Below are 24,538 nucleotides of genomic sequence, written 5' to 3' on the forward strand. Positions count from 1 at the left end.
CTGGGGGTGGTCCTGTGCCCGGCGGGTGGTGTGTTGGCAACCGGCGCTGAGCACAAAGTCACGGAGCTCCAGCGTCCTGCCAAGGGCTGGCTTGTGACCCCAGGCTTTCCTGTGTCCCATCTGCACCGTTGAGTGTATTTTATTATACCTAATTCATAACCCAGTCTATTATTGGAAGAGCTGTTTCTGAGGCTTGGTGAGTGTGGGGAGAAATCAGATTCCTGCCTTTAAATTAGGCTGCCGCTGCAGGGAAACAAATAATTTACAAAATAATGACCAAATTCTGTAGGAGAAAAATGGAGTTTGAGCTAAACTTCGGAGGGAGATATTAAAAATTGATTTGCAAGTGCTACTGTGAATTTTGGTATCAACCCTTCCTTCATGGCTCATACAGGTCCCGTTTTTCAAGCCAGGCTGAGGGAGAGGTGGCTCTCGGTAAGGAACCCTCCCCATCCTGCTCGGTGGCCTTTCAGGAAGCTGAAAGGAAAGCGGTAACGTTAGGGAGCTTCAGGCAGCCAGGTGGGGCGGGGTGCGGTGGGCCTTTGCCCTGCACCATGCAGTGAAGAAGAATCATAGGTCGGGTTTACATCGCCCGCTGCCCACCTGTGCTGCAGGACTTTGCCCGGCTCTGCGGCTGATGGAGTGCACGCTGGGCTCTGCTGGCGGCCTCTGCCTTCCTGTGCCGTCCTTCCAGGGCGAGTTGAATCACTGGGCTGGAAATTGAATCCAATTGAATAGATTAAATGAGCTGGGTTTGCCGCTCGCTCGCTGCGCTGCGGCTCCGAGTCCCGCCAGCCCGCTGCTGGATCCAGGAGATCTTGGAGTCCCACGGAAGGAGGGGAGGCTGTGGGCAGCCCTGGGCTGTGCTCTGCCCGGTGCTGCTGAGGCAGGAGAGCCTTCAGCCCTCACCGTGACGTGCAGCCCCAGTGCGTCCCGGAGCCAGCAGCGCCGCGCACCGTTTCCAAACTGGGAATAATGGCACGTGCTGAGAGGGGATGGCTATTGATGGCCGTGGCTTTAAAATACTGCTAACAGTGGATAAAGTCCCGTGATTTAGAGCTCTGGGCAATTACATCTCTGAATTTTCCTAAAGATAGGATCAGACTCTACTCCCTGCTCTCTGCTTTTCCGATAGAATTAATGGGGATGGAGATATGCAATTAGACAAGGCGAAGGCTGGGAGGGCAGATCGATGCCTCGTGGTTACCTAATGAAGTGTTAAACTACGCCTTCCTCCCTCCCCGTGCCCCATAGCGGTGTGATGGGCTGATCCCAGCGGGCTGCTGGGGTGAGAGCTCCCGTGGCCTTCCGCCTGTTTGCTGTCCTGCTGTGCCGGCCTCTTTGTGCCGTGCACGTGGGAGCGGCTCAGGATGAGGACTTGGTGTTGAGCCTGGGATTTTTGGTGGGGTCTGCAGGGACGGATGCTGCCAGCAGCCGCTCGCAGCCCTGTGCTCATCCTCTCTCCCCGACTCCAGGGAAAGCTGTGCTGGCCGCACGCTGCACTGTCACAGCCGTCCCCATGGAGCAGCAGTGCTGCTGCTATCCCTTATCTAAGCAGTGCCGACAGGTGACTGATGGGCCACCTAGGGAATGCACCTCGTGCCTGGCTCGATGCCATCGTCTGATGTTTAGCACTGTGAGTGCACGCGGGTGGCACTGGGGCGCACAACACCCCTAGTGCCCTGCAGCACTGAGCAGGGATGGATGGGGCAGGCAAGGTACAGCTGGCTCCTGGGGCTGGTCGCGGGAGACGCGCCCAGAGGGCAGGCTGTCCCCATTTCTACGCCGCGGGGCAGTGGGCTGTGCATGGGGCTGCCCCACGGCACCCCGTGCCCCTCAACAAGCCCCTCGCTTTTCTCGGCCTGGCACGGCATCTCTGGCTGTGCTGCAGGAGCGCTGAGCGGGGATAAAAATAGCCGCGTTCACCTCCCGAAGGACCGGGGCTGAGCAGAAGTCGATCCGCTTCCCCGCGCAGCGCCGCTGGGCCGGCCGTGCCCGCAGCGCTGACCCCGGGCTGCTGGAACCCGTGGGGCGCAACTGGCAGCGCTCCCTTCGTGGCACCTCCGGTGTGCAGCCGCTCCCCAGGGCCCGCCGGGTGCGCAGGGTGGGGACGCGATGCGGTGGCCGAGCGCAGCGGGGTGCAGGACCCTCAGGTGGGGCGGCTGGAGGCGTCCCGGGGGTTCCTCTCCGGCTCTGCAGCCGCAGGGAGGGAACGTGTTTCCCCAGCAGCCCTCCGAGCATTTCTCCGCCGCGTTTTCTTCGCTAAATGGCTCTTATTTTTAGATGCAGGCAGTTGCTAAGCATCGCTGCCTCGCTAAGGCGGCTGCTTTCGTGGCTTGACACCAAAGCACGCTGACAACACGCTGCCGCGTGAGCGCGGCCCTCCCTCCGCGCTGCTCCGTGTTCCCTCTCTGCCCGGCGATCCCCACGGGCTGCGCTGGGTGCGGGGATCGGGGCGGGATGCTCTGCCCTCCATCTCCCTGCAGGGAGCGGGACCCGAGCGGCGGCACACGCTGGCAGATGCACCCAGGCCGCGCTGGAGGCACGGAGCACCGCTGTGCCGTGGGGTCTTTGCAGCTCTCAGCGTCCCCAGAACTGGTTCAGACACGGATAGCAGCGGGGGCAGCAGCAGAACCGAGTGCGGCCGTGTGGCCGTGGGACGCTCTTCCTGTGCCCCTGGGGGCCGCCTGTCCCCGTGCTGCTGCTCCTTTCTCCATCTGTGGGACTGCGGTGGGAGGTGGGAGGGATCTTGGGACAGATCGTGTCGGGGATGGGGACGGCGGAGGTCCCGGTGGGTTCGGGCCGCCCTCATCGTGCCCTTGCAGAGCGTTGGCCGTGCACAGCCTCGCTGCCCAGTTGCAGTCCGGCTTCTCCACCAGACAGCGCATCACCCAGTGCTCCACCTTCCCTACCGGAGGTCCCAAGGAGGGGGCCGGGGTGCCCACAGCGGCGTGCGGGGCTCTGCGCTCCCCTCGCCGCCCCATCCCCATTCCCGTGCAGACCCCGACCCCGGGGTCTCCCGAATACCCTCAGCGCAGCGGCTCCTCCCGCAGCCCTCCCTTCCCGTGCCTCAGTTTCCCCGCGGCGGCGGGGCCGGGCCGGCGGCTCCAGGGAGAGGAGGCGGGGAAGGACGGGAGGGAGGGGGCGGCCGTGCCCAGCCCCGGCGGCGGCGGCGGCGGCGGTAGCGGCGGCGGCGCGCTCCTGCGAGAAGAGACGAGCCGAGCTCCGGCACCGCTGCCCCCTTCCCGCAGCCGCGCGGGGCGGGGGGAGGCGGCGGCCGCGGGCCCCCCCTGCCCGGCGGCGGAGCCCGTGCGCCCCGTCGCGGTTCCCCCCTCCCCCCCGCCGCGGAGAAGATGCGGAGCAAAGGCAGGAAGGAGAGCCTGTCCGACTCCCGCGACCTGGACGGCTCCTACGACCAGCTGACGGGTGAGTGCCGCCCCCGCGGAAGGTGCAGCAGCCGCTCGGGATCGCCGCCCCCCCGGCCCCGGCCCCGGCCCGCTTCCAGCCCCAGCCGAGCCCCGGCCCCCGCCGCCCCGCTTCGCCAGCGGAGCGCCGGAGCAGAGCGGCTGCCCCGGCCCCGGAGGGGCACCGCTCCCCGGGGAGGCTGGCAGCCCCGTAGGGAAACAACCCTCATCCTCCCCGCGGGCGTTGGGGCGTTTGGGTCTCTGCCGGCCGCCCCTAAGCCCGCCTCCCGCATCGCCGCTCGGGACAGCAGGGTTTCGCGGCAGCCCCCCGGCAGCGGAGTCCCCCGGGAGCCGGGCCCCCCAGCGGCACCCGAAGCTCCGGTTCTCCTCCTCTGGGTGCTCCCTGGGGCGCAGCAGCCCTACCCCAGCCTTGGGACGGCTATAGTGCAGAGAAGCCACATATACCCCATCTGCAACCCTGTGCCATCCTGTTCCATCCTCAACCCTAGCAGGGAATTGCCCGTCTTCCCAATCCCAACCCGTTTTCCTCCCATCACACCTCGTGCCCTGCTCTTTCCTCACTTTCTCTCCGTGGATCTGGTCAGATCCTATCCCCTCGCAGAATGTCAGCAGCTGGGCAGTGGGGCTCCCACCTTCGAGGGCTGTGATGGAGATGAGCCACCCTGGATTCCATGCAATGGGACACCTGGCAGCCCCCAACACCGTGATGCTCCTACAGACGTGTTCCAGAGGGGATTTCAGGAGCTCCAAGGGGGTGTCTGGGCAGGACGGGACCCCCACCCCATAAGCAGCCCCATGCAGGGATGCCCTGCCGGCTGCCTGCACCACCGTGTTGCGGGGAGATATTTTTGAGCTGTGTAGGAACTTGGAACCCACACACAACTTTTGGTTTCTCCGGTAACTTTAACACGTCCATATGGATTTAAATCAAAGCGAGGTTAAAAATAAACCCCAGGCTCTCCCAGGCTGAGACCTTTCAGGGTCGGGCTTTGCCTCCGAGCACAGCACGCAGCGCAGACCCAGGGATGGAGTCGCTGGGAGCCCCCACAGCAGCCGGCCCACATCCCAGCACGGCCACCGCCTGCTGGATCCCCCAGGAATGCAGGGCTGTAGCAAAGCCTGCAGGCAGAGTGGCCTTCATGTCCCCTGACCCATCGAGGGGACCCTCACCCCACGTTCGTTAGCTCAGTTGGGGATAAGTATCATCCTGCTGCAGCACGGCCTGGGGACATCCACAGTGTGAGATGTGATCTGAGGCTGTCTGATGTCAGGCGATGGCACATCCCCAGTGATCGTCCCTTGTTGGTCTCTATCGTCCCTCCCCTGCCAAAAACAGGAGAGAGACCAGTACCCGATCTGTGAGCACAGGAGGGCTGAGGGCAGCCCCTGAGAGAAGAGGGGCTGCACGAGGCTGCGGGTGTGATGTGGGCAGCACCGGGCAGAGGGGAGAAATGCCATCAGGAAATTAAAAGGGTCCATTTTGGGGACAGGGAGATGACGCTAGAGAGAAATAAAAGCCGTCCATAAATTACAGGATTCCTCCGGCCCGCTAATGACACGGGTGATTAGTGTGAGTGCAGCCCATGTCCAGGGACATGGCCCTCAGCATGGGAGAAGCAGGACCCGATTGCCGCTCTGCCCTCAGGAATGGAGGTACGGGGCCCCACAGCATAGGGGTTCCTGGGGAAGCAGGGACGTTGGCCCCACGTCACCAATGGGACCAGCAGGTACAGGCATGGGGCCAACATAGGGCTGTCTGCAGTGGGTCAGACTCTCTGGCTGCTCTTTGTAGGGTGAGGGATTTGCCTTTGGGGGTGAGGATTTGCTGTTAGGGCAGTCGCTTTCCCCCTGCTTTCTCCCTCCCGTTGCATTGCAGGGCCCCGAGTGAATTCCTTGCTCCACCCCAAAGGCAGCCGCAGTGTTAGCAGGGGGTGAACAACTGCTATAGAGACCATCAGCAGAGCTTTGGGGTCCTTCTGCCTCCCCCTGTGGGGAGTTGGGGACCCCACAATTCTCCTTGCAGCACCCCACGAGATGAGATCCCCAATAACAGTGAGTGTGTAGGGCCGTGCAGCTGTAGGACAGAGCTGCATGCTGTGCTCTGGGGTGCGTCACAGGGATGGGGACAGTGACAGCGCAGCTGTGTACAGCTCCCTGCCTGCCACATGCCAGCACACGGACACCCTGGGGCTCACAGCCCCCTCCCCAGCGCCCTGCCCAGAGGTCCCAGCCCGCTGCCCACCCTCTGCTTCCCCCACCGCTGCTGCCACCCCTTATGCCCACCCTGCTCCGCTCGCTCTGCCCGGCCGTGAGGCGGGGCTGGAAGCCGGGCTGTCCCAGCTCTCCCATGGGAAATTCCTCCTTGGGGTGGGGAACGGTGTGGAAATGCTCTCACTGGGGCAGGGGATCCCGGGGGGCCCCATTGTGCCAACGCGCCCACCCTCGGCGGATGCTGCACCTTCGCGGGGCGATGGATGGGAGTGTTGCCTGACTGCCTCGTCTGTCTGCTGCCTCCCTCCTTCTGTCTGCTCCTCGCCTCGGCCCTTTGCTGTCCTGGCTTGTTTGCGGCTCTATAGGGCCAAGCGATGGGGCTGCGATGCCGGGGTGAGGGAGGGGGCGTGCTGCGGGCTGGGATTTGCAGGTCGGGGCCGTGGGAATGGCGGCGTGGGATGGCTGGGCATGGAGTCGGTTTGCTCCGTCGGATTTCTGCAGGCGCCAATGCATAATTGATGGCTCGGCACAACTTTGGCCAAGGTGCACAGATCCCTCTGCACGTGGCTAGGGATGCACGTGTGGGGAGTTTGCTCCCGGGGCATCGCATCTCTGGTTTGGGATGATGGGGCTGTGCCGGGTCCGTGTGGGGTACAGCCTTTGCCCTATAGGTCGGGTACCAGGAGCCCAGGAGCCCCAAGGCCCCATTAACGGAGCTGCCCCTCCCCTGCTGGCTCGGCTCATTAGTGGTGTTTTCATTAGGAGAAGTGGTTTGGTTTCATTTAAGCCAAATTGCTGTGCTCGGGAGATGACAAATCCATCTGCCGTCAAATCGCTCTCCTGCCGCCGGCGTGGATCCCGGCCCCGGGCAATAATCGCTTTGCAGATGAATGAGCCCCCAGCGGGACGGATCTCCGCTGTGCCGGAGCACTGTGGGTGAGCCGCTGCCCCAGCGCCCCGCTGTGGGGCTCCGCCGTGGGGCGAGGTCAGAATCCCTCCCCCCTCTAGCGGGATCGGGAGGATGAGCGAGGGGAGGGGAGGGACTCCAATCCCGGCCCGTCTGGATAATTGCTTCTTCCTAGATTGGGTTTTAAAAAACGGCATTGTTTACAGACAGCCCCCAAATGGGTTTAGAGGCGGTAATCCCCCAGCCCTGCCTCCCTCCTGCTGGTGCTGCCACATCCCTCAGGGTCTCCTTTTCCCCCACTTCGATCTCCCTCCTGGCGCAGCAGCACAGGTGCTGACCTGAGCACCTCCCCGGCCCTGATTCACTCTTGGCTCCAGGAATCCTTCCCGTCACTTCCCCCTTTGCCGCAAAGTCATTAATGCGCGTGGAATCATTTGTTGTGTAACTCGGAGGACGAAGGTGAGCGCTGCTCTCGGGGCGATGCTGGCACACCAGGGTCAGGAGGGGCTCCAGCAGCGATGCTCTCCATACCCAGCAGGTTCTTCCCATCTCTTGGAGCCCAGCAGTGATGCAGGGGACTTTCACAACCTCGGGGCCTGCTGCTCCAGATGGGGCTGCGTGGGGCTGCGGGCCCACAGCATCCCTGTGTCGGCTGAGGCACGGCTATGGGGTCCGGCCCTCGCTGCCCCCATGGCCACTGCCCAGCACTGCCATCCTCCTGTGCCAACGCTCGGCTGGGCGCTGGTGTAAAGGTGCTGCCATCAGAAATCTTAGGGAACCTGAGTGTTGGGCAGGATTTAGCGATGGGAAGGGACACAGCCAGGGCTGGAGGCTGCACAGAAGATGGCAACATCCCATGGTGTCCCAGCAAGTGTCATCAGTGGAAGTGGTGGTATCCAATGCTGAGCCTTACAGGGGTGGAACAGGGGGTGATGGTGCTTCATACTGAGAGCAGCCCATGGAGACCCTGAGAGGAGCTGCCCAGGGGGTGTGGGGACCCTGAGCTGCAGTTCCTTTCCCTCGGTGCTGCTTGCTTTCCCAGCTCGCCCTGCCATAATTACAGCCCGCTGCCGTGCTCTGATAATACCACTTTCCTTTTATCACTGCTTAATTAAATAACTATGGGGAAGTGAGGGGCCATTAACCCCTTGTTGGCTGGGTAGTGCTGGGAGGCACATCAAAGCATGGGGGCATCTCATTTGGGCTCATCGGTGCCCCCCCCCCCCAGTGGCACAGCACAGGGTTTGTGGGTGAACCTGGCTAATTATCGCCCACCTCTCACTCCATGGGAACCCTGATGAGCCATCCCTGGAGCCCAGACAGTGGTGGTACAAGTCTGCTGCTAATTAGATCCGAAAGTCCTCTCATGAGCTCAGGTGCAGGGGTGATATATGATTATTCTTGATTATTTCTGATTATTTTGTATTTATTTCTGAGTAACTGCAGGTGCATTCTTTTCCTATTGGGGTCTGCTGGGGCTCTGTGGGTTGGAGAGCTCCTGACTCCCCATCCCAGGTCAGAAACAGGTCTTCAAGGGACCCCTGGAGAGCACCTTCCTTCTCCAGTGGAACAGATAAACAAAGACATGGTAGCACGGCTCCTGGAGCAGTCCAAAATAGCTTTCATGTCCCCAAAATGTCACTTTACAAAGGCAGATGCTGGGGGCCCCCGTGGGGCTTGAGGCAATGGCTGAGCATGTGGCCTTGCTGGTGGCCCTCCTGGTGGCCTTGCTGGTGGTGCTGGTGGCTTTCCCAGCGGCCCTCCCTGGTGACACACAGCTTGTGGGCATCCAAAGAGCAAAAGGCTGCTGACCCCGCTGCTGTAACTCTAGGGAGGGGAGATGGCCCTCTGTGAGCCGTGCTCCACAGTTGGCAGCTCCCTACACACAGCTGTGCTTCTCAGAGGGTCTCGGGGTGCATCCCCCCGGGGTGTGCCCACCCCATCCCTTCCTCTCCAGTGCCATGCATTATTCACACCCGCGTGGTGCCAACGGGGCTGACGTGCTGCTGAGCACAGAGAGCTTTTCTGTGTAAATCCCTGAAATATTTAGCAGAACTGACTTAAAAACACAGCCTGGGAGGAGCTGGTGCCTTGGTGTAACCTGGAGGCTGGAAGGCCAGGGCGGAGGCAGCTCAGCTGCCAGAGACTTGGGGATATGGCACGTTGCACCCGTGTCCTGTGGGCACTGGGGTGCTGCCCCACTCTGAGCCTTCCTCCCAGCCCATGGCATCCCTGGCCCCAAGGCAGGCAGGTGGTGCCAGGTGCTACTGGTGACCCCATGCAGTGGTTGGGCTGTGCGCTTTTCCCTCCAAGAACCTGCAGAGCCCTCAGGGCTGGGGCTTCACTGTGACAGCACATCCCATGTCAGATCTACTGCAAATCCTGCCTGCTAATAGCTATGCAAATTACCTCATTAGCTGCCTTATTTATTTTCTCCAGCATCATCTTTTTGGCATTCCTCTGGGCCCTGGAGGCTGCGGGTGCCCAGGCTGGCAGCAGAGCTAGGCACACTGATGGCAGCATGGTGCTGTTGGGGATCAGGGGCTCGCAAGGCCCAGGTCATCACCTCTGTGTGATTGGACTGAACCTTGCTGTCCCCTCACCTCCAGTGCTGCCTCCGACCCTTCAGGCTGAGGAGCATGATGGCCATGAGAGGCTTTCACCATCCCCATGCATCCTTGCACCTACTGCCTTGCCCACGTTCATGCTCCGACACACCTCTATGTGTCCCCCGCTGTCCCCTGTGCCACCAGCCCTCTCAATGAGCCATGTCCCCAGCTCACCTCCCCGTGGCTGTGCTGCTGCTGAGCTGCACGGGGGCTCCTCTTAGAGTCAGGCAGCAGCAGTGGCACGGTGACACGGCTCGGCACTTGGCACTGTGCAGGACTCTGCACTATGCAGGTGGCACTGGTGTCAGGACCCAGGTGATAAATGTCCAGCAGGAAAATCTGTCAGGAGGGGATGAGCGTCCCCATTTTGTGGCTGTGTTTCTCTTTCTGCGGGACCCTGCTTGCCTTGCCAGGACCGCAGCGGTGTGGTGCCGGCATCTCCGGCTGGCCCTGCGGTGGGGCGGCTTTGGGACCAGGTGGGGACTTACCCCCAGCAGTGGGGTGCTGCTGTGGGATTGGGTCTGCCAACCTCGCTGCTGTCGTGTGGGCTCTGGCACCCTCCTGTGGCTGTTTGTCACCTCACCTCTCTGCCGTGGCTCTGTGGCTGTGTTTTGAGTGCGAGTCGGGAGTGCGGCTCCCAGGTGCCCCCCGACCTGTCCCTGTGCAGTGGTGGTGGGAGGGGACCTGGCAGCTCTCAGGTCCATAGGGGTCGGTTCTGTCAGTTGCGTTCAGTCCCTGCAGCTGTCTCCTTGCTACAAGGTGTGACATTCCCTGGTGCCCCCCCGCGGTGTCACGCCGATGGTACTGTGGTGCCGGGTGGTTTCTGAGTGCTGCTTTCTGGCCCGTGCTGATGTGTGTGTTGGTCACGGTATCACTGGGATGGGGTGCCCGGGAGAACTGAGCAGTGCGGATGGATGATTTGGAAGGGGCTCTGCTGGGGGCTGCCCCCTGCCAGGGATATCGTTGGCATTAACAGGCAGGAGGGCTTGGTTCAGAGGGCATAACCCTAATTTTGGGGAGCAGGGGTGATGTTACCCCTGGGGAGCTCAACTCCTTCTCCTGGGGCTCCCAGTGTGGACATCTGAGGGCACTGGGCGGTCTGAGTGTGCCTGGCTGGAGCACGTCCACACATCCTTTCCCATCCCCAGGGGAGCCAGAGCCATCATTTCCATCAGGTCCCTTTTTCTTCACTTCCTCCCCCATTAATAAGAGATGAAGCTTAAGAGATAATAGAGCCTGGATGGATGCAGAGCTGAGATCCTGCCAGTGTGATGTGATGTGATGTGAAGAAGGAACTGCAGCTGGGAAAATGGGACTCGGGAAGGGAGGTGATTGCCAGTCTGCATCTCTGGCTCTGGGAGCTGGGAAATCCCACTGCCGCCACACGCCTGACTCTTCCTGGCTCTGACACATCAGCAGCTCACTGCCAGGATGAGCTGAGCGAGCAGCTCTCAGTCCGGGCGGTCCGGGAGCCCAGCTCCTCTTCTTCCCATTCTTACACCCAGCCTCATCTCCTCCCCTGTATGGAGGTGGTACCCAGGGACGTGGGATGCTCACAGCACTGGATGGATGGTACCCAGGGATGAAGGATGCTCGTGGTGTTGGACTGCTGGTACCCGGGGATACAGGATGCTCACAGCATTGAAGAGTAGTACCTGGGATGCAGGATGCTCATGGTGCTGGATAATGGATGCTGGGAGATGCAGGATGCTCGTGGTGTCAGACAGTTGGTACCTGAGGATACAGGACGCTCACAGCAGCGGGTGGTTGATGCTGGGAGATGCAGGATGCTCCCAGCACTGGATAGCAGGACTGGAGGATGCACAGTGCTTTTCGTGTCAGTTCCCTTCAGAAAGGAGCATCCTTCCCTGCTCTTGGAGAGAGGCAGCTCTGGGATGCAGCAGTGCCTCATTGGTCAGCAGGACCTGTGGAGTCTGCGGGTTGCCATACCAACCTGCCTCTGGTTCCCAGCCAGCTGGGGCGTGAAGTGCCGGGTCGGCTGGTGCCAAGGGGCGGACCGGCAGCCAGGGGCAACCCAGGGCTCTGCATCCACCCAGCTGTCCTGGCGAGCTGGCTGGCACCGCTGGGCTCCTTGACCCCCAGCACCCCTCGGCAGTACTCTGTGCTTCGCTGCACGGAGCGGGCAGTGGGCTGGCACAGCACGGGGGGCTCACACCAGCATCTCACTGAGTGACCTGCAGCGAGTGGTGAGCTTCAGTCCCCCAAAGCCTGGAGAAAGGTGGCAGCTCGGCTCTCAGCCGCTCCTCCCGGGATCATCCCAGCGAAAAACTTCCCGCCTGCCTGCCTGCCTGCCTGCCTGCAAGCCGGGCCTGGAGGCTGCCGTGCTGCACTGCCCTCCCCATAGGGCTTTTCCTGCTGCCGATGCCCCGCGGGCTCGCTGCAGGAGACGAAGGCTCTGTCCTGTCCTGGGCAACACTCAGGGGAGCTGGGGGCTTTGTGCCGGCTTTGTGGCTGGGTCCCTCCCCAGTGCTGTGAGTCGGAGCCATGAGCCACTGCCAGCAGCGCTGCAAGAGGCAGCTGGGCCGGGTGATCCGCTTCTTCTACCAGTTTGTCACCGGGACCCTCTCGCAAGGTAGGTGCTGCCCTGGGGGTGTGGGGCTGTGCTGGGTGGGAGGTCTCTGTGAGGTGGTGTCTGCAGAGTTATTTGGGGCAGGGATGCTGAGCAGCGCTTAGAGATCCAGCCCCGGGAAGAGGGGTTGTGTATGAAGGGCTGAAGATGCTCATAGGATAGACAACCCCTTCCCACCCCATGTCTGGATGCGGGCCAGCAGCCACCTCCTGACTCCTGCAGGCACATTGCAGGGATGTCACCATGTGCTGGGGCCACGGGGTGGTGGCAGTCCCCAGCATGGCACAGAGACTTACACCGGGGAGCCAGGCAGTGTGGGGAGGAATGTGCCACACTGGGAGTATGGGGAAGCCTTGCTGGGCCAGCATAGCCACGTCACTGCTTGCAGTGGGGCCGGCACTCACCGTGGGCTGGCAAAGCGCCGCCCTCACCGGGACCCAGCCTGCCTGGAAAACCATACTGGGCTCTGTTGCCTCCTCATGTGGGGCAAAAGGAATGTGGGGGTACCCTCTGTTGCAGTCCTGGGGGGCCAGTGGCATGGCTGTGGGGACACGGAAGCGATGTGTTCCCTGCAAGCTGTGCCGCCCCTTGTCCACATGGCTCCATGCCCCACGATGAGGGAAGCGTTCCCCACCGCTTCCCAGCCCCACGGGCCACCATGGCAATGGAGCTCTGCACAAGCCCTTTGTCACCCTTGGGCACCACTGGGCACATCCATATCTCCATCAGCTCCACAGGGTGGAGGATGAGTGGGAGTGAGTCAGCTGAGTGGGATGTGAGGGCAGAATTGCAGGTGGTGGGGCAGGGTAAGGAGCAGATCTCATAGTCCCACAACCTGCAAGGATGTCCTCCAGGTCCTCATTCTGCTGCCCTGCTGGGCTGGTGTATAGTAGGTGTCCCATCCATGTGTTGCCAAGGGTTTATTCGGCCATGCAGGGTGGCTGTGATGTTCAGGATCCTTCTGTGCTAGGAAACTGATGGGAAACACAGAGCTGGATATGTCACTGCCTTCTGAAGGCTTGGGGCTGGGATATGGGACTGGCACAGCCTTCTGCCCCTTATGTCATTCCCTCCTCCCCAGCCACCACTTTGGTCCGTGTGGCACATGGGTGCTGTGTCCTGCAGCTTCTGTGTCCCCATTGGCTCCTTTTTGGGGAATGAGCCCCTCAGCACAGTGTAAGGAGTGTGGGGAGCATCATGTGCCCTGCACAGGGACTCCTGAGTGGGTGCTCTTTGGGGTGGGTGCCCTGGGGAGCTCACCAAGGACAGGTCACCAATGGAAGGAAAAGAGGAATGACTCAATCAATTAACCAGATTAAAACTGTGACTTCACCTCCCCAAAAATAGCATTTCGCCAATATTTTAATGTGCTTATTAATAATCTGCTCGCGCTCTGATTAGCAGCGAGGTAATAAGGGATCGGCTGTAACCTAAATTTAACACTCCCTAATGGATGATGGCCCCGAGAACAAAAAAAAAAAAAAAAGAGAGAGAGGCTCCTATCCATCAGGCTGCACCCCCAGGGGACTCGGCAGCACTCTGGGCAGATGTCATTGGCTGTGCACCCAACTGGCCCCACAATGTATCCTAGGGGACAGCCAGAGCCTGCTGCACCCCCTGCACCCTGTGCTCCTTGCTCCACACTGGATGGCCATGTCCCCTCGCCCAGGACCTGAGCCCTGCCTTGGCCTATGGTGCTGGGGTCACTGGGAGCTGGCAGACTCAGAGCAGCCTGAAGGTGATGCCACACGTGGAGATGGCCACATGTGTAGCAAGCCATACCCGTGCTCAGCCCCCTGCTTTGTGTTCTGCCTGATGGTGCCAGGATCCCCCCCGGGGCCAGCAGGGTTATTTTTAGCTGTTTGCCATGTGCTGCCTGAGCACAATTAAGGTAATTGGTTTGGGAGCCTGGCTCTCACATGCCGCTCCCAATTACCTGCCCGCCCGCCCGGCTCCCACCTCCCTGCCCGCTGTGGCCGGCACCGTGGTGGGGCTGCCGGAGCAGGGCTGCCCCAGATAGCAGTGGGGTTGGTTTGGTGATGGAGCCATGGAGAGGACATCCCTGCACAACGACAGCCTGCTCTATGCCTCCCTGATTGCCATCCTCCTCCTCATCTCCTATTGGTTCACCACCCGCTGCTTCAAAATCATCAGCGGCATCGAAGGTATGGGGCTGGGGATGTGGGGGGACGGAGCGATGCCATCTCTCTGCAGGAAATGTGGCGGGGTGACGTAGGCACTGGGTGCCTGGGGGCATCTCTCTGGGTACCTCGTTCACCCCAGGTCTTTGTCCCTCCTGGTGCTGCTGTGCTGGGGAAGTGATGCCAGCCGCAGTGGTGCCTGCTCCAGGAAGCAGCACAATCCCAGAGTTTCCTATTCTGCCTCCAGAGTATCTGGTGGCGTGCCTAGTAGAGATGCCTCAAACAGCATTTTGGGGCTCTCAGTCCCTCCCAAGCTGTTTTACTCACTCCAGCACCTTGGAGCAGCTCTGATGGTCATTGTGTCCAGGGCCATGCAGAGACCAGGGCATGTGTTTCTCTATCCACCCATGCGACCTCTGCCTGTACAGGGCCTGTGGGCTCTTCCTGTGATGCAGTCATATGCTGGTAGTGATGCTTCTCAGTGGGCTCTGCCCCACTTCTGGTGATGTGTGTGGGGTCTGGACCTCTCTCTTGCAGGCTGCAGGTCTGATCTGTGGGTCATCTCATGCATCCCTTCCATTCTTGGGGCAGCTGCAGCTGAAGGAGAATTGCAGAGAGTCAGCCATTCTTGCTGGGACACGTTTTAGCTGGAGGGATCCCTCTGGGGGTGCTTGGGCTGTTTTTGGATTGAATTAGGTTGCTGAAATAGTCTGGTAGCACATGGGACAGCTGTCAGTTGTGGGAGCAGTCAGGCTGGGGAGAAGATAGGCTCAGCAAGAGCAGTTGGCTTTGGGGGAAACTTACTTTCAGTGTGTAACAGGCTGGTGTCACCTTGTCCCCAAAGGAGTCACTCAGGGCGGGAGCAAGATTGAGGGCCAGCCCCATTGCTTCCAGCCTCGGTGCCTGGAAACTCGCTGCTTTCCAAGAAAAGGAAACAGCCTTGCAAACTTTCAGCCCAATGGATGCTTCCCCAGGGAAGGTTTCTATCACTCTGCTGGAGCCACTCCTGATGACTTGCTAGCATCTTTTGGCTGGAGGAGATGATGAGCACAGGGCCGCCTGGTGACCCTGCCATGCTGCCAGCAGGCACTAGGCCACCTGCCAGGGGACAAACCTACAGCTGGGAATGGGGTCTGGGGGTTTGGTGTGGGGTGGCCCTGCTGGGAGCCATCAGCACCTTCACCAGCCCCTTCCTCCAGCAGGTCCCACACAGTGTGATGTGCCTTCCTCCAGTGATGCGTTTCCCCCATGGGCTTTGTGTCCTGGCCCATCAGCAGGGACCCAACAGTTAGGCAGGAGCTGCTTTGTAGCCTGAGCATTGCCACCCCACCTGGCCCTGCAGCATGGCAGCAGCCCCATTCCCTGCACTGATGCTGGTAGTGCTCTCGCTCAGTCCCCCCCACGTGGGACCGGGACACCCTTGGAGCAAGGGCTGGGATGCTGTAAAAAATGCATGGAGCCAAATATAGCCCTGGCGGCTGTGCAGGCTGCGTGCTGGAGGTGCCCGCGTGCCTGCTGCTGCCTGACCTTGGCTGGGTCCCCTGGGTTCCCTGTTTGGGGTACACCGCCACCACCCTGTGCTTTAAGGATGCAGGTCCCACAGTTCAGCAGCTGGACCAGCACCACGGCCCTGGTGACACCCAGTCGTGACCCCAGTCTGTACCCATTGGGTTATGGGGACCTTTAGGCACCCCTTGGTGTTCTGAGCCAGGTGGGTCCCTGTGGGGTGGGTATGTATATGGGGTGAAGAGGACAAGTCTGAGTCATCCACGTCCTGGATGTGTTGCCAGTGCCCAGTGTCCTGTCCCTGTCGTGTCCCCCCCTGGGAGCCAAGTGCCTTTCAATAATCTGTGGCCTGTTTCCTTAGCAACTGCATTAAGCAAATCGATGGCAGTGGTGTCATTGGAATGGGAGGGCATGCCTCCTGCCCCCTCCCATGCCCCGCCACCCCCCCGTGTGGCCTTGCTCTGCTCTTACTTGCAGGCACAGCTCTTCTTTGCTGGGGCTGTTGGCTGCTGGCTCCTGTGACAGCCCCATATTCAGCCCTCACTCGCGTGTGGCCCCAAATAACAGGGGGACAGCCGACATCCTTGGGGACATCAGGGACCCTTGGCGTTGCATAGCCCAGTGGCTGTGGCGTTGGGGTGAGAGGGCTCAAGGTGAGTGGGGGGCCATGAGACACCCCCACCATGAACCTGGAAGGCCTGGAAATGGTCGCAGTGCTGGTGGTCTTGGTCCTCTTCGTCAAGGTGCTGGAGCAGTTCGGCCTCTTCGAGCCCGTGTCCTTGGAAGGTAACTGGAGTGGGAGGGGGCCTCTGGTGGGTTCCCACCTCACCAGGGTCACGGCTGTGTAGGGAGCCCCAGAGCTGCCCCCAAGGATGCTTTTAGGGTGTTGGGACATGGTGTCTGTCTGCAGCTGGTAGGGGTAAGCGTGGGGATAGGGTGTCCTGCCTGCTCCATGTAGAGTCATGGTGGCCAGGGATGTGGGGAGGGGATGGGACCCCAGTGTGGCACAGGGATAGTGGGGTGTCTGTGTGAGATTGGGGTGTGCTGGGGGCTCTGGGATGCTCTGGGGACAGGCAGGGGATGGCAGCATGCATCCCACCCACCAGAAGGATGCTGTGGGTACACCATCAGGAGGTGACAGGCACTTTGCCTGGACCACAGTTGTGTCCTGGGGCTGATTCATACCCTGGCTTCCCCCCGTCCCCCTGCTTTTGTTGCCCTAAGCCTTGTACTGAAGTCAGTGGCACTGTGGTGTGCTGGCTCCAAACTGCAGTGGGGAGGGGGAAGCAGAGGGAAGCCTGTCAGTGCCAACCCTACTGGGAGGCACAGGGCATGGCAGGAACCAGCCCTTGGCTGACCCCTGTCCCCAGGGGCACAGTTCTTGTCCCCAGCAAGAGACTCTGTAGCAGGTGGGGATGGGGGTCCTGTGCCCACACATTTAGAGAGACAACAGCATCCCCATGTAGCCCTCCATCTCATGGTATCACCACCATGGAGTTTGGATGGGCTATCCCTCTCTATTCATGTCACCACACAGGGACCTGCATGTCCCCTTGGCTAGGGACACTGGGGAGCACAGGGATTTGCCCCGGGTGTAGAGACAGGAGTGGGACCAGGTGCCCTGGATCAGCTCCCATCCCCACAGGGGTGAGTGGAGGAGAGGGAAACACTGGCTGGAGAGGCTGGGTCCTGGTACCATGTCCTGAGTGCTGCCTGCATCTCCCATTGGCTTTGTCACCCCCTGGGCTCTGGAGGTGGCAGATAGGATGCTTTGCCTACTGAGGATGGCCCCAGGTGGTGTTGAGGATGGGGAAGTGTCTAGTGCTCTGCCTGCCTGTTTACCAGCTGTGCCCAATGACAGCCCATGGACTGCAAAAAGCCTGAAACCATACACTAATGGTTTGGGTCTGCTAATGGACGGCACTCCAGAGCCACCACGGCGGCTGCACTTCCCCCACACATGGTGCTGAAGCCACAGCCAGTCCCCCTTGCCCCATCCACGTGGCCATGCTGGTGTCATCTCAGGGGTGACTCTAGATCTGGTGTCATTTTCCAGCCAGTTAATCACTGCCAAGTGCTGTCACCCCGCTGTGCCCTGTGCCACCACCTGACCTGTGCCCATCACCAACCCCTGCCAAGAGCCTGCCGTGGTCAAGTCCTCGGGAGGGGACAGGAGAAGAAAAAAACTGTTGTTTTTGGCTGCTGAAGTGCAGTATCAATAATTAATTGAGGAGAAATTGGCTCCGGCTGGGAGCAGGGCTGGGCAGGCAGATAGAGAGCCAGGAGAGCCGCCCACGAAACTGAGCTGTGGATGAATATGAGATGGAGCTGCAGACTGTGAGTGATGGGATAGCGAGTGCCAGGTCCCATCTGTGGGGTGGGTGGAAGGGATCATCTTGGTGAGCTCCTGGGGTGTGCTGGGTGGGTGATGCCTGAGACATGGGGCTGGGAGGCACCTCCCAGTGGGGTGAGCGTCCCTGCGGGGTGAGGAGAACACAGAGGGCAGGACCTGGCCTTGCATCCTGACCCCATTGCCTCTAACTCCCAGCACTGAGCAGCCCCGAGGACCGTGGTGTGCACCCTTCTGACTTGGCATGGTGCCACATCCCGCTCAGCCCAGCCAGACATAATTAGCTTGTTGAACCTCTTCTCCCTCTGGCCTCATATTAATCACTTCTCACACTGCTCCTCTCCCAGCTCCCTCTGGCTGGGCTCTTGCCTCACTGATGTGCCCAATGAGGGGACCCCAAACTGCTGCATCCCATACTCTCCTCTCTCCTGCCTTGCCGGGTCAGGCACTGCACTGGGGGATGTCATTCCGTGCTGCGCTCTGGGACCTGCAGGAGCTGAAAACAGTGGGCATTATCCTGCTGCTCTGCTCCAGCTTCAAGCTGCTCCATGTCTTGGGCATCATCGACCTGACTGAGGGAGGTGGAACCAAAACTGTGATGGGGTTGCAGTGGGGTGTGGATGCGGTGGAGTGGGATTACAATGGGGTGTGGGTGCAGTGTAAAAGTTGGTCCCTGCTTCCTGTGCCAGGGCAGTGTGTGCTGTATGCAGGAGCTGCAGGGTGCTCTTGGGATGCTGAGGAGAATGTGTTCTGGGGCATGTGGAGGGTATGCAGGTGTCTGAGGGCACCAGGATGTAAGGAGCTGAGGAAGTGAGGGGTTTGGGTGCTGGGGTGTGAGTTATTGGGAATTGTTACAATATTAGAGTGGGGAGAAGCATGGGGATGTAGGGGTATCGGGGATGATGGAGTGGGGGATATCTGAGTCCTTGGGATGTAGGGTGTTGAGGTGCTGCATTATTGAAAGTTGGGATGGCTGGGAGCATTAGGGTGGGGAGAACACCTGGGTCTGGACCCAAAATAAGCCCAGGCAGGGGATGCAGGACCTATTGCTTATGCAATGTTGGATGTTGGAGTGCAGAGAGGCACAATGTTGCTGCTTGTCCCCTTTGGCTGCCATCTTGGTCCGTGCTACCAGCAGTTCTGTCTGGGATGAAGGTTGCTGGCAGACTCTGTGCAGTGTGCTTTGAATTTCCCTCAGTACCCATCACAGCCAGCATTGGGGATGCTGTGAGATGAAGGGATTGCAGGTTTCATCCCACTGGGCAGGATGGGGAGTGTGATAGAGGGCATGCGGATAAAAGCGAGGCAATTGGTGGCAGAGCACAGGGAGGGGAGCAGGGAACTGTGCCCAGGGGCTGCTTGTGCGTGAGGATGCCCTTGAGCTGCTTTTTGACCCTATCACATCCAGGGTGGATGCTGGAGACAAGGGGACAGCATGCCCAGCAGAGCCCTCGGGTGTGCCAAAGCCAGGACAGCAAAGCACCAGCCTCGGTCTCCCTCTCCTGTTGTTGAGCTGCATGTGCTGAACCCTCTCCCTCCCACCCTGGGTCCCCCAGAATTGCGCCCTGTTCAGTTTTCTCCTTAAGAAAACGCCTGTGTTATTTTTTTTTCTTTTTCCTTCTTTATAACAAACTAAAGTGTAACTTGCACCCGACCTGACCTACTGCACGTGCCTATACCTGCTGCCCCTGTGAGTCCAACCACGGTTTATTCTCTGTTGCATCTCTCTGGCTTGGTGGATCCCCCTGCCCCATTCCTCCCGTGGTCCCACTGCCAGTGCTGTGTCACTGCCTGCCCTGTCCCCAGGACTGCTCCTGCTCCTAGGGCTGGTCCCACAGCGTGGTGCTGCTGGGGATGGGGCTGGATGCAGAGCATCCTAGGCAGGCTGGAAGGTGCCATGTCCCGATGCAAATAGCAGCTCTGTAAAATAGCTGGGTAAAATCATGCTTGCAGCATCCCTGCTGAGGATGCATCTCCTTAGACACATGCTTGCCTTCTCTGAGGGGCCTTGTGTGACATCCCACTGGGGGAGACACCGACCTCCTAGAACTATTCTCCACCACCTGAAAGCAATGGGGCCACACACTGGTGTGTATTCAAAGGGACTTTGCACCTTCTGTCCTATTGCCTGCCTGCTTTTGGGGGCTGGAGCCCAGCATGGCATTCTTCTCCTCCTCTTCCTCCTCCCCACCTGCGCTGCTCACCCTGTGCTGTTTGCCAGCTTGGGGCAGTCTGTGGGGCCCTGGGAAAGGGGGGAGCAGGTATGTGGCCAAGGGGCAGCACCAGGTCGGGGGAGATGGGTCATGGCAAACAGTGGGATCAAGTCTAAGGGGAGGGTGTGCAGAGCAGGGGAACCTGGAAGCGATGGCAGTAACCAGGTTGAAGCAGGGGACCCCTGGAAGAGGCAAAGGCCCCATCCCCTCCTGGCTGTCCCCACCCAGGGCCCTGGGCTTGGCTGCACTAGGGTGGGAATGCATGCAGCAGAGGGGCTGCATGGCTGAGCTGGGGGCATGATTCGCGTTCAGCCCTGTGGGCCAGCAGGATCAAACCCGGCCCCGTGCCCCTGGGTAGGATGTAGTGCCCTGGGGGATGCAGTCCCATTCTGAGCTTCATCCTGAACAGCCCCACGTGGAGGGAGTTCCCCATGGAGCAGGCATTTGGCTTTGGGGCTAAAGGGCAGAGGCCAGCCCTGCCATCTCCTTGGCTGCTGGGCTCCACTGCTGTGCTCTGATGGGTGTCCAGACATGCTGGCCATGGGTCGGGGCCACCTTTCTACCATTCCCTTCCGATGAGGGAAGCAACTGGGCCGGGTTTGTCCTGGGATGGAGCAGAAAGGCTGAGTAGATCTGGGCTTGGCTTTGCCTCCCTGCTCCATCCCCATCTGCATGCACTGATCCCGCTCACCCCATGCTGGACACCCTGTATCCGGGGCCTGCTGCTCTGTTAACTCTTCTTCTGCTTGGTGACTCCTTCTTTCTTCCAGGCAACCCGCCGGGCCAAACTAAAAAAGCGCTGAAGCAGCGATTCCTCAAACTGCTGCCCTGCTGCCGGCCCAAATCCATACCCTCGCTCAGCGAAAGCAAGTGCTTCTTCTTGCCTTTGTGTGTGTGTGTCCCCAGCAGTGCTGCTGGCTGCTGTCCCCCCTGCCCTGCAGCGTGGGGGGGGTCAGGATCAGTCCTGCCCCTGAGGGTCCGATCCGATGGGCTCTGCACCCACCTCCTTCCTCGCCTGCTCCCGGTCTGTTTTACCCCCTCCAGCACATTGGAGAGGCTCTGATGGGATGCACGGCGGTGGCTGGACCTGGCTGGGGGAAGTAGAACCGCTCCCCGGTGCTGTTTGAAGGGCTGGAGGATGCTGCTGGAAGCTTTGTGTCAGAGATGTGAAGGGGAGGGAGGGGGATGAACAGAGACAGAGCCCCCCAGCCTGTCCTGTCCTTGGCCCCTTGGGAGGCCCTGAATGGGAATGTTCCCTGTTCCATGGCATAAGCTGAGCCCCCCGAGGGAAGAGGTGAGTATGAAGGGGCAGAGTCTGGGGATCCAGAGCCTCTCAGGGTTGTAGTGGGGGCCCTGGTCGCTGTAGGAATGGGGAGAAACCATAGCTGAAGATGGGGCACAGCAGGCAGGATGGGGGCTAGACAAGCTGGAGGGAGTGTTTGGAGTTGGGAGGGGGGAAGATCTGCTAGAGACAAGCCCCAGCGCAGCACAGAACTTCAGGCATCCGGGGTCTCGGCTCCATGGCGCAGATGATCATGCTAGGGAAGAGCAGGCAGGGCTGTGTTCCCTCCTGGCGTACACCTGGTTGCAGCTGAGCAGGACACCCCAGAAACCTGCTGTCCTGAGTGGAGGTGTGCAGTGTGAAGCACACCTCCTGCCCCTAGCACTGCAGGGCTGGGCAGGACAGCACGGCTTCAGCTGCCCTCTCCTCCCCCAACTTCCTTGCAGACAGTGTCGAGGATGAGTTTGAGCTCTCCACCGTCTGCCACCGCCCCGAGGGGCTGGAGCAGCTCCAGGAGCAGACCAAGTTCACCCGCAAGGAGCTGCAGGTCCTGTACCGGGGCTTCAAGAACGTGAGTAGCCCTCACTCCTTCTCCACAGCCATGCACCCCTTGGGGATACTTTTGCGTCCCGTTGTCACACTCTGAATGGCTACAGATGGCAGCAGTGGGGATGCAGTTTCCCCTGAAGCTCTGGGGGATGCCCTAATCCTGGGATTTAGGGGCAGAGAGCCCTGAGCATCGCACCATTCCCTGTGCTGATGGTGTGATGCTTCCATTTGCCCCGGCAGGAGTGCCCAAGTGGCATTGTTAATGAAGAAAACTTCAAGCAGATCTACTCACAGTTCTTCCCACAAGGAGGTGAGTGTGAGTCCCCACCCCTGGTGTCCCACGTGGGACTGTCTTCTCTCTCACTGTTTGCCTCCTCCAGACTCCAGCACGTATGCCACCTTCCTTTTCAATGCCTTCGACACCGATCATGATGGCTCTGTCAGCTTTGAGGTGAGCCAAGGAGGGGACCAGGCTTTGCCAGGGGCTCTCAGTTAGTGTGCCATGGGCTGGGACTGCCATGGGCAGCTGCTGAAGGACTTTGCTAGTGGGAAAAAAAGTACAAAGAAACAACAGAAAGAGTTCTGTAGTTTCTGGTTGAGGGAAAAGACTCGTGGCATTTCTGTGGGGCTGTCACTCCAAAGGGTGACCACCTGCTTTGCAGGACTTTGTGTCTGGGCTGTCCATCATCCTGCGAGGCACCATCGATGACCGCCTGAACTGGGCCTTCAATCTCTATGACCTGAACAAAGACGGCTGCATCACCAAAGAGGTGGGAGAGGGGTCCAGGCTGAAGCAGCTCTGCACCCAGTGGGGATGAGGGCAGGGCTCAGGGCATTTCCTTGAGAATTTCATGGGTCTTTTGGGGGCATAATGAACAACATTTGCGATGGGAACCCGATGGAGGCAGAGTTTCTCCACACTGCAACACTGCCTTCCATCCAGGAAATGCTGGACATCATGAAATCCATCTATGACATGATGGGCAAGTACACCTACCCGGCCATGCGGGAGGAAGCACCCCGGGAGCACGTGGAGAATTTCTTCCAGGTGAGCTGGGCACGTCTTTGGGGACCCTGCATGCAGAAAACACCCTGTGCTGGGGACAAAGCAGGGCTCCAGTGAGCAGCTTGCCTGGGACAGGGTGGGGTTCAAGCCTGAAGTGTTCTCTGGAAAGGTTTTGGCAATGGGTGCTCTGCTTTGCATCCAACCCCTATGGAACCTGGGCTGGGGGTGCTGGGTTGTCCCCGTCCCTGCAATGCCCTCTATGCTGTGCTTGTCTGCAGAAAATGGACCGAAACAAAGATGGTGTGGTGACAATCGAGGAGTTCCTGGAGTCCTGCCAGAAGGTAAAGCCACAGGGCTCAGTGCAGCACTGCTGGGGCTCTGCTCTAGGAGCCATGTTCATCATCCCTGTGCGGGTGGAGAACAGTGCATCCCGGCACGGCCCTTGTAAGCCCCGGAGCTCCTGTCCTGTGTGTCAAAGCAGCTGGACAAGATCCATGGGGTGACACCCGCTTTGGGGGAGCAGCCCAGAGAGCTGCTTTGTGCCCAAACCCTCCTCCTCCCTGCAGGATGAGAACATCATGCGGTCCATGCAGCTCTTCGACAACGTGATTTAGCTGTCTCCAGCTGAGCACTACTGACATCGGGCTCAGACCCCACTCCTCTCTCGACTTCTCCTTCCAGCCCTTCCTGCTGCCAGCTGCCACACAGAGACATGGTCAGCACCTGGATGTATCCTTCCCCCGAGGCCAGCCCCGCTTTCCTTGGGGAGCCCACAAAAGTGCCACCAGAGCGTGGGCGCAGCTGGCACGGGGCATCTGGCCTGGGTGGGCTTCTTGCACCTGATCCTAGAGGGAAAGCCGCAGCTCTGGCTGCCATAGGGGCTTCCCCGTGCCCCCACATCGTGACCCCCTCAGCAGCCCCAGCACCGGCTCCAGCCCGGACCCTCCAGCAACACTTCTAGGGACTAAGAGTCTCGCGGCAGGCATCAGCTTCCTCCTGTGCCCTGATGTTAGGGACAGCCACGGGACCCTCCTCGCTCACTCAGAGTGCCAGGCTCCCTCTGTTTGTCACCAACAGCTGCCTGGAGCTGGGTGTGCACTCCTGTCCCACCCGTGCGTCCCTCCAAGTCCTGTCTGGGGACTAATGTCTCCACACCAAACTCCTGCTCAGCCCCACCGGCTTCAGGTCCTCTCCGCAGCCTGGCCCAGCTGCTCCCAGCACTGTGTCCAGAGGGGCAGCGGCGGCTGGGATTGATGGGGAACGGGTGAGCAAGGCTGTGCACCACACCAGGCTGAGCCCTGGTGTCAGAGCCGTTCGGACCCCCCCCCCTCACAGGGCTCTGAGCCTCAGCTGCGGAGCAGCCCCCACCGGGCCTGCTCCAGGCTTGGCTTGTGCAGATGCGATGTGTTTTTTAGCTCTGTCCACCACACTGTTCATCTCACAGCCCTGCTCCTGGGCGGGAGGGCAGGAAACCCCAACCCCGCCTGTCCTGCACACACTGTCCCCCGCACGCAGAGCGGAGGCCTCCTCCCTCCCTCCCTCCATCCCTCCCTCCATCCTTCCCTCCCTCCCTCACGCTGCAGTCGCATGGCGTGACCCCCGCCCCAGGGCATGGTGACCCACAACCCGCTTGGCATCTCCAGTCTGTATATTTTGTATTATAACGATAAGATGGGTTAAAAAAAAAAAAAAAAAAAAAGGGGGGGGGGAGGGGGAGGGGAATGGGGGGGAAGGAAAAAAAAAAAAAAA

The 24,538-nt window shown here is 60.2% G+C and overlaps 1 protein-coding gene and 1 long non-coding RNA gene across 7 annotated transcripts; one reads left to right on the plus strand and one right to left on the minus strand.

Moving 5' to 3' along the window:
• Positions 1–128: 128 nt before the first annotated feature.
• Positions 129–4,069, minus strand: LOC149917072 (uncharacterized). The gene is made up of 3 exons (XR_016468823.1): positions 3,987–4,069; positions 604–713; positions 129–477 (listed from the first exon to the last, which is right to left on the minus strand). It is a non-coding gene; the product is annotated as an uncharacterized LOC149917072 (long non-coding RNA).
• On the plus strand, positions 3,191–24,460 carry KCNIP2 (potassium voltage-gated channel interacting protein 2). Of its 6 annotated transcripts, none has more exons than XM_090145385.1 (9): positions 3,191–3,426; positions 20,723–20,822; positions 21,685–21,805; positions 22,024–22,093; positions 22,164–22,234; positions 22,446–22,553; positions 22,727–22,831; positions 23,068–23,130; positions 23,356–24,460. In XM_090145385.1, the coding sequence occupies exons 1-9, from the start codon at positions 3,354–3,356 to the stop codon at positions 23,401–23,403; spliced, it is 759 nt and encodes a 252-aa protein (XP_090001511.1). In that variant the 5' UTR covers positions 3,191–3,353; the 3' UTR covers positions 23,404–24,460. The 6 variants fall into 6 exon arrangements, with proteins under 6 accessions (XP_090001511.1, XP_031453523.1, XP_031453522.1 ...); XM_090145384.1 differs by lacking the exon at positions 3,191–3,426 and adding an exon at positions 13,628–13,907; XM_031597663.2 differs by lacking the exon at positions 20,723–20,822 and having other exon boundaries at positions 3,194–3,426; positions 21,681–21,805.
• The last annotated feature ends 78 nt before the right edge of the window (positions 24,461–24,538 follow it).

This window comes from Phasianus colchicus, chromosome 8 (genome assembly GCF_987193195.1).
Source record: "Phasianus colchicus chromosome 8, bPhaCol1.hap1.1, whole genome shotgun sequence".
Lineage (NCBI taxonomy): Eukaryota > Metazoa > Chordata > Aves > Galliformes > Phasianidae > Phasianus > Phasianus colchicus.

Bases quoted from the DNA above. Each gene is read 5' to 3' on its own strand.
- KCNIP2 (XM_090145384.1), top strand. From the start codon at position 13,790: ATGGAGAGGACATCCCTGCACAACGACAGCCTGCTCTATGCCTCCCTG. The intron at 20,823-21,684 runs GTGCTTCTTCTT...CCTTGCAGACAG, and splicing joins CCCTCGCTCAGCGAAAGCAA to TGTCGAGGATGAGTTTGAGC. The intron at 22,094-22,163 runs GTGAGTGTGAGT...TGCCTCCTCCAG, and splicing joins ACAGTTCTTCCCACAAGGAG to ACTCCAGCACGTATGCCACC.